Consider the following 15,102-nt stretch of genomic DNA (forward strand, 5'->3'; position numbering starts at 1 on the left):
AGAGGTAGAGAGACAGAGAGAGAGAATGGGTGCACCAGGGCCTCCAGCCACTGCAAACCAAACTCCAGATGCGTGCACCCCCTAGTGCATCTGGCTAACGTGGGTCCTGGGGTATTGAGCCTCGAACCAGGGTCCTCAGGCTTCACAGGCAAGCGCCTAACCACTAAGCCATCTCTCCAGCCCTTGATGTAGTTCTTAAGTGTCAGTTTCATCTTAATGCAATCTATAAATTATTGTGAATTTATTCAAATCAGAACACTGACAACCATGTGGTAGTACCTCCAAAACTAAATCGCAGACAGTAGTTTTAAACATGACGTTGTGGCTTGTGGCTGCCTTTTCTTCCCTTTCTTCCTCTTTAAAATATATGTGTTAGAAAAAAAAAAAAAGACATTGGTTTTATTTCCCGGCAGTTTGAGACAATAGAAGTTGAAGACCAAGATGTCAACAGTTGTTGCAGTCAGGTTCGCATTGCTGGTAGAAATCACCCAGCCAAGAGCAGCTTGTGAGGAAAAAAAAAAAAGGTTTATTTTGGCTTACAGGCTTGAGGGGGAAGCACCATGATGACAGGGGAAAACAGTGGCATGAACATCAGGTGGACAACAGGAATAGGCGAGTGTGCCAAACATTGACAAGGGGAAAACAGCTATAATACTCATAATACCCCCCCCCCACAACACACTGCTTCCGGGAGGCGTCAATTCCCAAATCTCCATCAGCTGGGAACCTAGCATTCAGAACACCTAAGTTTATGGGGGACACCTGAATCAAACCAGCAGTTACCTGAGGCCTATGTAGTTAGCTTACACATGGTCTTCCCCATCCCAATCCCAAGAAGCATTTGTCATTTCCTGCAACAGTTGCTCAAGTGTATGTCATAATAGGTTGCCGTGGAAGCTGCGATAGGTCATGGAGGGAAACAGTTCCCAATCACCTTCATCCCTTTGAGCATGTCTCATTTTCTAAGCAAAAAGCTATCATGGGAGACCTTTTTTCCTTGTTTTGGGAGGTAGAGTCTCCTCCCATACCTGTCAGTTTTACCATTCCAAGTCAGGATTATGAATGCCGGAAAGATGACTCTTGTGGGACAATAGGGAGTTTCCTGCTTTGGTATTTTGTCATCATATTGGTCTTGATGTTCTTCTCTCGGGCTTCTGTTTGGGTAGGATATCCTTTTTCATTTAAAATATATCTTTAATGTATACTATGGGAATTCTTGTAAAGTAAACTTGCTGTAGTTTGATGAAAGTATGCTTTAGTAGTTTAGTTTAAAAGCTTTTTCTTTTTAATTTTAAAAATGATGCTATCTCGAGAATTCCAGAGAATTTAAGGATATTAAAGAAGATCAAGAGCACACTCATAGTATCCTAAACTGGGCGTGGTGGTGCAAGAGTTTAATCTCAGCACTCAGAAGGCAGAGGTATGACGGTCACTGTGAGTTTGAGGCTGTGACTACATAGTGAATTCCAGAGCAGCCTGGGCTGGAGTGACAACTTGCCCCCCCCCCAAAAAAAAGAAAAAGTCCCTTAAACCCTACCACTGTTAAGATTTTGGTGAACATCCTTTTAGCTTTTTTTCTTTTCCTTTTTCTCAGTATGTGTATCTATCTCTTCCTTGAATGGTTAGCATTATGTTATATATATTTTCACATCTCACCTTGAAAATAATAACATATTGTAAACACTTCCCCACGTTGCATAAACTCAACAATACTTTTTCTGTATAATTTTTTGACTTGTGGTTACACACAAAAATTCTGCAATTTTGCCAGGCACACGCTTTTAATCCCAGCACTCTGGAGGCAGAGGTAGGAGGATCGCCGTGAGTTCAAGGCCACCCTGTGACTACAGAGTGAATTCAAGGTCAGCCTGAGCTAGAGCGAGACCCTACCTTGAAAAACAAAACAAAACAAAATTCTGCAATTCTGAGACATTTAGGTTGTTTGTGATTGTCTGTATGCTATGTAATGCTGAGATAAACTTCCCTACTGGTTAAGGACTTCCAAATCCCTCTGGTAGCCATGGAGTTTTCTAATCAAAGACCTAAATGTCATTGATAGAACGCATGTAGGATTTGAGAGTGTTTAGAAGGAGGCAGTATACTTTCCTGTTTTATTTTTATTTGAGACAGAGAGGAGGGAAGAGAGAGAGAGAGGGAGGAAGAGAGAGAATGGGTGCAGCAGGGCCTCTAGCCACTGGAAACGAATTCCAGATGCATGTGCCACCATGTGCATCTGGCTTATGTGGGTCTTGGAGCATCGAAACTGGATCCTTAGGCCTCGCAGGCAATCAGCTTCACCTCTAAGCCATCTCTCCACCCCAGAGGCAGTATAGTTTCTACACAGAATATGAGCTAAACAGAACTCAGGCCGTACTCTTAGTCACTGATCAGCAGGAGAAAATCCCATCCTCTTAGGAATAGCATAGACCCTTGATCAGAACCATGGTCCCAAACATATTATGAGAAACCAACTTTTTTGTTTTTTCAAGGTAGGGTCTCTCTCTAGCCCAGGATAACCTGGAATTCAGTATGTAGTCTCAAACTCACAGCAGTCCTTCTACCTCTACCTCCCGAGTGCTGGAATTACAGGCATGCGCCACTATGCCCTGCAAAACCAAGTTCTTATAAATTGCTGACATCAACTCCTTTCTGGCCATTAACACAAGGCTGATGATTAATCAAGCCACCATCATCTGATATTGCAGCCAGACCCTAGGCTGGCGATGATCAGCTAGACTGAGTGGTATATGGCACCGGGTGGAGAAAAGGCTTGTTATGTCTGTGCCAGCTGGGTTCCATTATAATAATCAAAAATTCTTCTCCCCCGTCCCACTCCTGGCCAAGAAGTTTCATCTGAAGTCTAAATACATCTTAAGGTAAATACTTTGCCAAAAGTAGAATTAGGATACTGATAGCTTATATAAGTGTCTTAGATTCTCTAGCTAAGTATATTGAATTTGGCCTGGCAAGAAATACTACTTTAGAAAATTAACAAAAAAATTGAGATTGATCAGTGGCAAGTTTCCTCATGAAGACCACTTAAGAGGTCTAAGCAGTTCTTCTTCCATGCTTACATCAGCTCTTTGCAGACACAGAGCTGAACTTCAGGCAGGAGAGCATGTGGCCCAGTCTCCTGTTGTAGGCAAGTAAAAAAAAAAAAAAAAGCCCACTTTTTTTGTGGGGGGTTGATAAGGCCTGCAAAACCTAAGCGACTTGTCCAATGTCACAGAAGTGATTAGTGACAGAGTGACACAGGGAGAATGGATCCAGATTTCCTGCCATATTATTTGTTTACTTCAAAGCATGGTCCGAAATGTTGAATTAGATCTCTTCCGTGCTGATTAAAACTTTAATCATCTCGGAGGTCTCCCCTTTCGCTTTGTACCCGCATGGCAGCTACAATTGGCTGGCCTGCTTCTGCTGAAGGGTTCCAGATTTGAAATCTGAGAACCATATGAGAGCTAGTCGAGAGGGATGGAATTTTTCCTTCACTTTGAACTTCTTCATTTTCCCTGCTAACCTATGAGCCTCTATTTGCAAACCTTGAAGTAATAGCAAAAGTGTGATGGAAATGTGGTGGTAATTATCCGACATGGAACACGCTGATTTCCTCTGGATTTGTCACTTTTTTAAAAGCCACAGCGTTTACCCTTTTTGCTCTCAGGGACTAAATGCTCTGCTTAGTGTGTCTTTGTTTAGTGTTTATTCAAATTGCTAGTTGCCGGTGTTTTGTTTTTCTGGACAACATTAGTCTGCAGCCCTTGTTTTACATATGTGGAAGCTGATCATAGGAGGCGTTAAGTGGCATGGCTGGATCACAGAGCTGGTGAGTGGCAGAAAGACAGAGTACAGCCCACATTTTCCACTCTGCCCTCAGGGCAGCCCCTGCCGCTGTTTTCACTCACTAATTCACACACCAAGACAGTTAATAAAGTGCAGTTCATATGATTCCACTTAGCCTCATGCAAAAAATCTTTCTTTTGATTTTGTGGTTATATTTTGAGTTGACAAAATTAAATGTGGAAATGATATAAACTAATAAGTGTTTTCACACACCTTGTCCTTTACATTACAAAAGTACACACCATAGAAAATGAGATATGGGAAAGTAGACAAAATGAAATCAAAATCCAGATTTTTGTAGACATGACCAACTACTATTAAATTCTAGATTTATAAATTTCCAGTCTTTTAAGATTTTTATTTTTGAGGTAGGGTCTCACTCTAGCTCAGGCTGACCTTGAATTCACTATGTAGTCTCAGGGTGGCCTCGAACTCACGGCGGTCCTCCTACCTGTGCCATCTGAGTGCTGGGATTAAAGAATTTTCTCTACACATGTTAAATTAAAATATTTTATGGAGTTCCAAAACATTTTTTGTTCTGTTTTTAAGCATTTAAAAAATATTTTGCGGGCTGAAGAGATGGCTTAGCGGTTTAGGCACATGCCTGCAAAGCCCAAGGACCCAGGTTCGATTCTCCAGGTTCTATATATGCCAGATGCACATGGTGGTAAATGCATCTGGAGTTTGTTTGCAGTGGCTAGAGGTTCTGGTGTGCCCATTCTCTCTTTCTCTCTCCCCCTCTCTCTGTTTCTAAGAAATAAATTAAAATAAAATCTTTAAAAAAAATTTTGCCAGGCATGTGGGGCACACACCTTTAATCCCAGCACTCAGGAGGCAGAGGTAGGAGGACTGCCATGAATTCAAGACCACCCTGAGACTACATAGTGAATTCCAGGTCAGCCTGGACTAGAGTGAAACCCTACACAAAATATAAAAAATATTTTATTTATTTGAGAGAGAGAGAGAGAGAGAGAGACAGATAGAGGTAGAGAGAGGGAGAGAATGGGCATGCCAGGGCCTCTAGCCATTGGTAATAGATTTCTTGAGAAAGAATTATATGTCAAAGGTATTGATAATAGGCTGGAGAGATTGCTTTGTGGTTAAGGCACTTGCCTGCAAAGCCCAAGGACCCAGATTTGATTCCCCAGTACCCACGTAAACCAGATGCACAAGGTGGCATGTGTGTCTGGAGTTCGTTTGCAGTAGCTAGAGGCCCTGCTGTGCCCATTCTCTCTATCAACCTCTGTCCTCAAATAAATATATTAATTAACTAATTTAGAAAAAAGTATTGATGAGTGCTGGCATAATGGCACAGCCTATAATCTTGGCCCCTAGAGAAGCTGAGGCAGGAAGATCATACATTTAAGGCCACTTGAGCTGCTTATTGAGACCCTGTTTAAGTAAATTCATAAATATATAATTAATGTATCTTGACACATTACAGCACAGTTGCTCTTTTTTTTTTTTTTTTACACAGTTGCTTTTTATTTATATCTTTTGGTAAAGTCATTATCAGCCTCCAAAAGTGGGATGTCAATGTGAAAAATGGGACAAATATATTTGTAGAGTTATGGGACAATATTTGGACTTGGAATTATTCAAAGAAATCCATTTATTCTAATTGCCTTGCTAACAAATAATATATTATGGTTGCATTTTGAAGGAAAAATTTTGAAAGATCAAGGACATGCCAAGTCCATGAATTCAGGTAAAGCTCTTTGTACATCTAAACTTCTTGTATCAGGTGCTGGACAGATGGCTCAGCCCTTAACGGTGCTTGCTTGCAAAGCCTGATGGGCTAGGTTTGATTCTTCAGTACCTATGGAAAGCCAGATGCACAAAGCGACACATGTATCTGGAGTTCATTTGCAGTGACAGAAGGCTCTGGTGTACCCATTTTCTCTCTCAAATAAATTAAGATGAATAATAAGTCGGAAGACATTTTATATTCATGAGTAAAAAGATTTCCTATCAACTTCTCATATCACACATTTTAAAAATATTTTATTTGGGCTGGAGAGATGGCTTAGCAGTTAAGTGCTTGCCTATGAAGCCTAAGAACCCCGGTTCGAGGCTCAGTTCCCCAGGTCCCACGTTAGCCAGATGCACAAGGGGGCGCACGCATCTGGAGTTCGTTTGCAGAGGCTGGAAGCCCTGGCGCACCCATTCTCTCTCTCCCTCTATCTGTCTTTCTCTCTGTGTCTGTTGCTCTCAAATAAATAAATAAATTTTAAAAATATATTTTATTTTGGGGCTGGAGAGATGGCTTAGCGGTTAGGTGCTTGCCTGTGAAGCCTAAGGATCCTAGTTCGAGGCTCGATTCCCCAGGTCCCACGTTAGCCAGATGCACAAGGGGGGCACACGCGTCTGGAGTTCATTTGCAGTGGCTGTAGGCCCTGGTGCGCCCATTCTCTCTCTCTCTCTGCCTCTTTGTCTGTCTGTCTGTTGCTCTCAAATAAATAAATAAATAAAAATAAAACAAAAATTTTTTTTTAATATTTTTTGTAGAGAGAGAGAATGGGTACGCTAGGGCTTCCAGCCATTGCACACAAACTCCAGATGCATGTACCACCTTGTGCATCTGGTTTATGTGGGTACTGGAGAATCAAACCTGGGTCCTTTGGCTTTGCAGGCAAGTGCCATAATGGCTTAGCCATCTCTCTACCCTGCATTGTTGATAGTTCTCTAAATAAAATGTGTGAAAGGGCTGTAGTAATGGCTGAACAGTTAAGGTGCTTGCCTGTGAAGTCAAAGGACCCATGTTTGATTACCCAGTACCCACATAAGCCAGATGCAGTGGCTAGAGGCCCTGGTACACTCACTCTCTTTCTCTCTCTCCCTCTCTATCTCAAATAAAAATAAAGAGCTGGGCATGGGGGCACACACCTTTAATCCCAGCACTCGGAGAGAGAAGTAGGAGGATTGCCATGAGTTGGAGGCCAACCTGAAACTACATAGTGAATTCCAGGTCAGCCTGAGCTAGAGTGAAACCCTACCTCAAAAAAAAAAAATAAATAAATAAATAAATAAATAAATAAATGAACAAAGAGAACTATCAATAATGCACCTATTCAAATTTTTAAAAAATATAATAAAATGTTAATTTGTTTGTTTTATAACAGGTCCACCTTATGTAGTCCAGACTGGTCTTGAACTCAGGATACGCCTGTTTTAGCATCCTGAGTGCTAGGGTTAAAGGTGTGCGCTGCTATGGTGAGCTCTTAAAAAAAAAAAAAGTGAGCCGGGCGTGGTGGCGCACGCCTTTAATCCCAGCACTCGGGAGGCAGAGGTAGGAGGATTGCTGTGAGTTCAAGGCCACCCTGAGACTCCATAGTGAATTCCAGGTCAGCCTGGGCTAGAGTGAGACCCTACCTTGAAAAACTAAAAAAAAAAAAAAGTGGCTGGGCGTGGTGGCGCACGCCTTTAATCCCAGCACTTGGGAGGCAGAGGCAGGAGGATCACTATGAGTTTGAGGCCACCCTGAGACTACATAGTTAATTCCAGGTCAGCCTGGACTAGAGTGAGACCTTCTCTCCAAAAAAAAAAAAAAATTAAGTGGGCTGGAGAGATGGCTTAGTGGTTCAGGCACTTGCCTGTGAAGCCTAAGAACTCATGTTCGAATCTCCAGAGTCCCACCTAAGCCAGACGCACAGCAGTGCACAATGTCGCACATGTGCACAGTGGGGTGATCACGTCTGGAGTTCTTTTGCATCGTCTGAAGGCCCTGAAGTATCCATTCTCTTTTCTTTCTGCCTCTCTCTTTCTCAAATTAAAAAAAAAAAAATTAGGGCTGGAGAGATGGCTTACAGGTTAAGGTGCTTCCCTGCAAAGCCAAAGGACCCAGGTTCAACTCCCCAGGACCCATGTAAACCAGATGCACAGAGGGTGCATATGTCTGGAGTTCATTTGCAGTGGCTACAGGCCCTGGCATGCCTATTCCCTCTCTTTGTCTCTCTTCTCTCTCTCTCTCTCTCTCTCTGCTTGCAAATAAATAAATAAAATATAAGATAAATAAATTGTTAAAAAAAATTAAGGACTGGAGAGATGGCTTAGTGGTCTGGGCATTTGCAGGCAAAGCCAAAGGATCCAGATTTGATTCCCTAGTATCCACATCAAGCCAGATGCACAAGGTGGTGCATGCATCTGGAGTTGGTTTGCAGTGGCTAGTGGTCCATTCTCTTTATATCTGCCTCTTTCTGTCTCTCAAATAAATAAAATTAAATATTTTTAAAAAGCATTTTTTATTTTTATTTATTTGAGAAAGAGGGAGGGAGGAAGGGAGACAGAAAGGCGGGGGGGGGGGGGGGCTCGCCAGGACCTCTAGCCACTGAAAATGAACTCGAGACATGTGTGTCCCCTTGTGCATCTGGCTAACGTGGGCCCTGGGGAATCGAACCTCAGTCCTTTGGCTTTGCAAGCAAATGCCTTAACCGCTAAGCCATCACTCCAGCCCTTTAAAAGCATTTTGCTAGGAGACCCTGCTTCAAAAAGAAAAGCATTTTGATAAGATTCTATCAAAGCATGGTCTTCTTAACAGGTGATGGAGTAGGATCACAATAACAGGAACTCAATAATTTATTTAGTAGAGCTAGGTGCTTTTTAAACTTAGACCTTTTTATTTTTGTCATCTTGCTGTAATCCAGGCTGACCTGGAACTCACTATGTAGTCTAAGGGTGGCCTCGAACGCATGGCTATCTTCCTACCTCTGCCTCCCAAGAGCATTAAAGGCATGAGCCACCATGACCAGCTTGCTTTCTTCTTTTTTTCCCCCAAGGTAGAGACTTACTGTATCCCAGGCTTATCTGGATCTCACTCTGAAGTGCCAGGTTGTCCTCAAACTCACAGCAATCCTCATAACCTCTGCCTCCTGAGTGCTGGTCTTGAAGGTGTGTACCACATGCCCAGCAAAATGAGACCTTTTCAAAGGTCCTTAAGTGAAAGCATGTAACATGTAAATATTAGTGCAAAACAGCTAACCGAGATTACTCTTACTATGTTTTGGAAACAGATGTCTGAGAACAGAAAGGATGAAGGCAGTGGGACAAGTGCTTCAGCCAGTAAAGGTGAGAGTTGGTGCACACTTGGTATTTGGACCATGATAAGGAAGATATGAGCTCAGTGTGGAAAGCAAGCACTAGAAGTGAATAGTTGAGAGCATTATAGACCCCTCCACACCAGCAAAAGGCTCACTGGGTGAGCATCTGGCTTTTTCCTCAAAGGCTTTAGCAGAGCCCTCAGCAGTTATAGATTACTGACTATGGATGTCTGGGCATTTCTCAGCTTTTTCCCTTCATGTGGCTTTGTGTGTATTCATAATTTGTGTGTGTACATGTTTTTTTATTTAAATTTACTGTTATAAAAGATGTAAGTCACACAATTTATAAGTAATAAAATGTACAGTACAGCTGGGCGTGGTGGCGCATGACTTTAATCCCAACACTCGGGAGGCAGAGGTAGGAGGATCACAGTGTGTTCGAGGCCACCCTGAGACTACATAGAGAATTCCAGGTCAGCCTGGGCTACAGTGAGACCCTACCTCGAAAAATCCCCCCAAAATACAAACACAACACACACACACACACACACACACACACACACACATGTACTCCTTATGTAATTTTAAAAAATTATTTGAGAGAGAGAATGGGTATGCCAGGGCCTCTAGCCACTGCTAACAAACTCAAGACACATGCGCCACCATGTGCATCTGGCTTATGTAGGTTCTGGGGAGTCAAACCTAGGTCTTTAGACTTCTCAAGAAAGTGCCTTAACTTTTAAGCCACCTCTCCAGCCCCTTATGTTAAATTTTATTCACACATAATGCTCTTGGTTTTTGCCATACCCTTGCCTCCTGAGCTATCCTACAGATTCAAATTAATGAGCAAATTGAGTTTCACTAAAGCTTTTATATTTATTTAATGTTATTTTCCTCAAAGTAGTAAGATGAAAGTGAGACAGAAAATATATGCTGGTGAGGCAGAGCAGCATAGAGAATAGTTTAGAAACGTAGGATGCGGTGTGGCTTGTTTGGTAAACACACCCCTTTCCCAACAGCACTCCTAACAACCTGCTCGCAACCTCTTACCCTCACTTGCATTGAGCTACATGTATACCATACTTCAAGCAATGGAAGTAAGTTATTTCCCATAGAAACTTCTTGTTCTATGTCCTGGTTCTTTTACTTTTTCCTGGTGTTTTTTTTTGTTGTTGTTGTTCTTTTTTTTTCTTTTTTTTTCCAGGTAGGGTCTTGTTCTAGCCCAGGCTGACCTGGAATTCACTATGGAAGTCACTATGTAGTCTTAGACTGGCCCAAATTCATGCTGATTTTTCTACCTCAGCCTTCTGAGTGCTGGGATTAAATGTGTGCACTACAACATCCAGCTATGTCCTGGTTCTATTCAAGCATGTTATAGTATGTATCTAGAATTAGAAGACAGGGGGCCGATCTAGGCTGGACTGGTTTTGGGCACATGTGCAGTAAACCAGACTGTGTCCTCTGATGATCTTTTAGGCAATGGCCCCTATTTACCATCTCAGGCCTATGCATAATTCAGCACACATATGATTAAAATCAGATGCATCATGGCAAGGGACATGCACAGTAGAGAGCAGTTTATATAACTCCAGCCTGTCAATCAAAACAGAAAACTACCCAAACGGTACCCTTAGAAACAGCTCCTCTTCCTAACCACCATAAAGAGAAGTCCAGGGCAACAACTGGGGGTTCTTGAGCACTCTCTCTCACTCAGTGACCCTCTCTCTCTCTTTTTAAAATATTTTATTTATTTATTTGAGAGAGGGAGATAGAGAAAGAGGCAGATAGAACGAGAGATAAAGCACGGGTATGCCAGGGCCTCCAGCCACCACGAACCAACTCCAGATGCATGTGCCACCTTGTGCATCTGTCTTACATGGGTCCTGAGGAATTGAGCTTGGATCCTTTGGCTTTGCAGGCAAGTGCCTTAACCACTATGCCATCCCTCCAGCCCTCACTATCTCTCTTAGCAAAGCATCTAAACTTGTACTTTCACTTTGCCCTCTCCTCAAGTTTCTTACTGCTTTACTTTTTGTGTGCATCTTTTCCAATTTTCTGAGCAAGACCCAAGAACTTGGAAACACCCAGACAATGACCACTGGTAACATTGGAATTCAGCTTGGTTGTCAGTGTGATTTCTTTGCTGAAATGGATGGTAGCTTTATAATATTTCTTCATTTTGGGGTCCTATTTACAATGTAGTAGCTGCAGAAACAACAATGACATCTGTATTAGTAACATGTTCTACATTCCTTTCTCTCTTCTCTTCTTTTTTCTTCTCCTTTTTTTTTTTTTTTTTTTTTTTTTTTGAGGCAAGGTCTTGCTCTAGCTCAGGCTGACCTGGAATTCACTATGTAGTCTCAGGCCGACCTCGACTTCACAGTGATCCTCCTACCTCTGCCTCCTGAATGCTGGGATTAAAGGCGTGTGCCACCACACCTGGCTTCATTGCTTTCTTAAGCCTGGATAATCAATAAAATCCTACCCCATGCCATGGTCTTTTTGCACATTTTTGGGTGAATGACAACGATGGTTTCAAGCTAGCAACATGATGGCACTGAACATGGAGTTGGAGAAAGATGTTCACCAGTAGCATATCTTTACACAGTATTTTCCACATCCAGATAAAGCAGATATAAATAGCCTCAAGAGCACACAGCAAAGTAAACTCTAGTAAAATCATTAGGAAGTGATGGGTATCAAGTAATTATCACCCTTTTTAGTAGATTGATTTAATTGTAAGCTTGTATAATTTTTTCAGTAATGACTGTTTAACCATCTCACAAAATTTCCAAACATCCATCAGCCAGCACATGCATACCACAACAAAAGAAATGAGGTCTCTTAATTCTTGTTACCCAAATCACATTCATATACATATTTAAATCTTTGAGACATCAAGAGAACTGGGGAAGGAAGTCCTTCTCTAGTTCATTTATTTGTTTGGAGGACGTGTCTCATTCTAGCTCAGGCTGACCTGGAATTCATTATGTAGTCTCAGGGTGACCTCAAACTCACAACGATCCTCCTATCTCTGCCTCCCCAGTGCTGGGATTACAGACGTGCGCCACCATGCCTGGCCCTTCTCTGGTTTAGAGACTTTTCCTTCTGCTCTTGTACTTAGGGTATGCAACTCTTTAAAAGTGAACTCAATAAATCTGTGACCCCTCTAAGTCTAGCAGTTGGGGCACAGTCCTAGAAAACACAGCCAGCTGCCAGCATTGCAGACGGTTGAGAAAAGCAGTGACTTGACCGCCGGACCCCTAGAAGTGAGCTCACACGTGCAGGGGCTTCCTTGGGTGATGTGAAGTTGATGGTGACCCCCCCCCCCCCGCCCCCAAGCATGCCTAACATGTCAATTTGTTTTGTTGGCTAGCAAGCAAAGAAATTTCCTATAAGCGGCAAAGTAGAGATGCTACCTGGGACGCCTCGCAAACAATGAAGAAACCAAAACAGAACCAACCTTCCCCTGCAACCGACTCCTCGGAGATGGCTTTGGTCAATGCCTACCTTGAACACAGACGAGCCAGGCGCCATTCTGCGTTCCACCAGGTGGGCCAGGTCCAGCAGGACAGCGACACCACGGAGTGCGACAGCGACGACTCGAACTCGGGCGCCTCGTCGTGGAAGGAGAGCGAAAGCGGGCACCTGCCCTCGCCAGCCAGCGCGCAGCGAGAGCCAGGTCAGAGGCCCAGGACCTCGGGCAGCTACCAGATCAGGGAGAGGCCCTGCCTCCACTGCAAAGCCGTGAGGACCAACGAGTGGCTGGCCCGCCATTTCCTGCAGCACTCTTCCGCAACAGCCTCCACGAAGGGAGACCTTTCAGAAGAAAATTCTAAACCTGACATCGACACAAGGTTCAATCAGTTCTGAATGCTGCAGTCCTCAACTTCGGCGAAGTCAAAAGAAAGATGAATAAAACATGAAAACCACCATAGCCTTAGGCGAGGAGACACCAAAAAGCCTTTCCACCACCAACAAAAACCAGTTGGAACCCAAGAGGTAAAATTTCGGACAATTCTTTGTTTAAAAAAAAAGGCCAATAAATTTGTTTATGGCACTAGTGGACCACTGAAGATCTGTATCTATTATGATCCTTTTTTTTTTTTTTAATTCAAAAGAGCATACATAGGACATGTTTCATACATTCAACATATGTGTTTTGTTTCTGTCTGTAATACAAATCCAGAGTTCATTGAAAATATTTTTCTGTTGAGAAACCATTTAAATTTTTTGTATGTTTTGATTGCCTGGCTGAATGAATGAAGCGTCGAGTTTGTATTTTCAGTTAACTACCAGAGCTGTATTGCTACTATGTCCACCAGGGGCTGTTAAGGAAGAAGTTCTCAACTGAACTCTATTGTAATAAGGTCAATTAGGGAGATTAATCAAAATGAATTAATACAAGACTGTAGGGGTCAGTGAATTACTAAAAGGAGATAATTAAGAATAGGAGGAGTTCTTGCTAAACTGACCTAACAGGATTCTTTCTAAAGGCAGACCAATGACGTACGTGCCTAGTTACATACATATGTATATACATACAATACATACACATGTACATACATACAACACATACACATAAAGAAATCGATAGGGCTGGAGGGATGGCTTAGAGGTTAAGTCACTTGCTTGCAAAGTCAAAGGACCCAGGTTAGATTCTCCAGGACCCACGTAAGCCAGATGCACAAGGTGGTGCATGTGTCTGGAGTTCGTTTGCAGTGGCCAGAGGCCCTGGCATGCCCATTCTCTCTATTTCTGTTTTATTTATTTAGTTAGTTTTGCAAGGTAGGGTCTCACTCTAGCCCAGGCTGACCTGGAACTCACTCTGTAGGTCCAGGCTGGCCTTGAACTCACAATGATCCTCCTACCTCTGCCTCCAGAGTTCTGGGATTAAAGGAGTGCATCATCATACCTGGCTTCATTCTCTCTCCACCTCTTTTTTTTTTTTTTTATTCTTTCAAATAAATAAATAAAAATAATTAAAAGAAAGAAATTAAGCCACGCATGGTGGCGCACTCCTTTAATCCTAGCACTCGGGAGGCAGAGGTAGGAGGATCACTGTGAGTTTGAGGCCACCCTGAGATTACATAGTGAATCCCAGGTCAGCCTGGGCTAGAGTGAGTCCCTACCTTGAAAAACCAAAAAAATAAAAATAAATAAATAATTAAATAAAATAAAAAAGAGAAAGAAATGAAAAATTAATCAGCTATGAAAGGTGACTAAATATATCACTTTTGAGGGACTCTTGTTGGATTTAGCAGTATTCTTTTTTTTTTTTTTTTTTTTTTGGTTTTTCGAGGTAGGGTCTCGCTCTAGCCCAGGCTGACCTGGAATTCACTATGTAGTCTCAGAGTGGCCTCGAACTCACAGTGACCCTCCTACCTCTGCCTCCTGAGTGCTGGGATTAAAGGCGTGCACCACCATGCCTGGCTCCTTAGCAGGATTCTTGATAAATTTGAGCTGAGTAAGCAACAGATAGAACAAGTCCCAAGGTGAAGTTTAGTCAAAAAGACAACTCAAAAGAGCCCGACTAAAATTTGGTCAAAGGGAGAGATTTCGTCACAAGTTAGCTGAATACAGAGGGCGAGGAACTGGGGGAACGGGCAGAGGAATCATTCCCTGGGCCAGGATCTCCAATTTAGTGAATGACAATGGGATTTCCAGCTTGATATGATCACGAAACTTCACTTTTCTTTTTTCTTTCTTTTTTTTCTGCTATGTGGGATGGTTGATCTTGAGCCTGCAAGGAGCATGCTGGCCCCAGATTTCTCCAAATCCACATTTCTTTGCCTCCCATTCTTACGTGTTCAAGGTCTTTTTTTTTTTTTTAAATGTGTTATGGTTCAATCTTTATTTGTAGTTTTTTGTTTATTTTTATTTATTTATTTGAGAGCCACAGAGAGAGAGAGAGAGAGAGAGAGGCAGAGAACAAGAGAGAGAATGGGCGTGCCAGAGCTTCTAGCCACTGCAAACGAACTCCAGACGCGTGCGCCCCCTTGTGCATCTGGCTAATGTGGGTCCTGGGGAATCGAGCCTTGAACCGGGGTCCTTAGGCTTCACAGGCAAGCGCTTAACCGCTAAGCCATCTCTCCAGCCCACTTCTTCTCATTTTCTTTTCTTTTTTTAAATTTCCTTTTTTATTTGAGAGCGACAGACACAGAGAGAAAGACAGATAGAGGGAGAGAGAGAATGGGCGCGCCAGGGCTTCCAGCCTCTGCAA

The 15,102-nt window shown here is 42.7% G+C and overlaps 1 protein-coding gene and 1 non-coding gene across 2 annotated transcripts; one reads left to right on the top strand and one right to left on the bottom strand.

Annotated features, from left to right (window-relative positions):
* The first annotated feature begins 979 nt into the window (after positions 1–979).
* On the top strand, positions 980–12,844 carry Ssmem1 (serine rich single-pass membrane protein 1). Its single transcript, XM_004661207.2, has 3 exons — positions 980–1,162; positions 8,853–8,907; positions 12,256–12,844. The coding sequence occupies exons 1-3, from the start codon at positions 980–982 to the stop codon at positions 12,750–12,752; spliced, it is 735 nt and encodes a 244-aa protein (XP_004661264.2). The 3' UTR covers positions 12,753–12,844.
* A 1,753-nt stretch (positions 12,845–14,597) lies between these two features.
* LOC123464286 lies at positions 14,598–14,696 on the bottom strand. The gene has a single exon (XR_006639515.1). It is a non-coding gene; the product is annotated as a small nucleolar RNA SNORA38 (small nucleolar RNA).
* Between the last annotated feature and the right edge of the window lie 406 nt (positions 14,697–15,102).

This window comes from Jaculus jaculus, chromosome 10 (assembly GCF_020740685.1).
Source record: "Jaculus jaculus isolate mJacJac1 chromosome 10, mJacJac1.mat.Y.cur, whole genome shotgun sequence".
NCBI lineage: Eukaryota > Metazoa > Chordata > Mammalia > Rodentia > Dipodidae > Jaculus > Jaculus jaculus.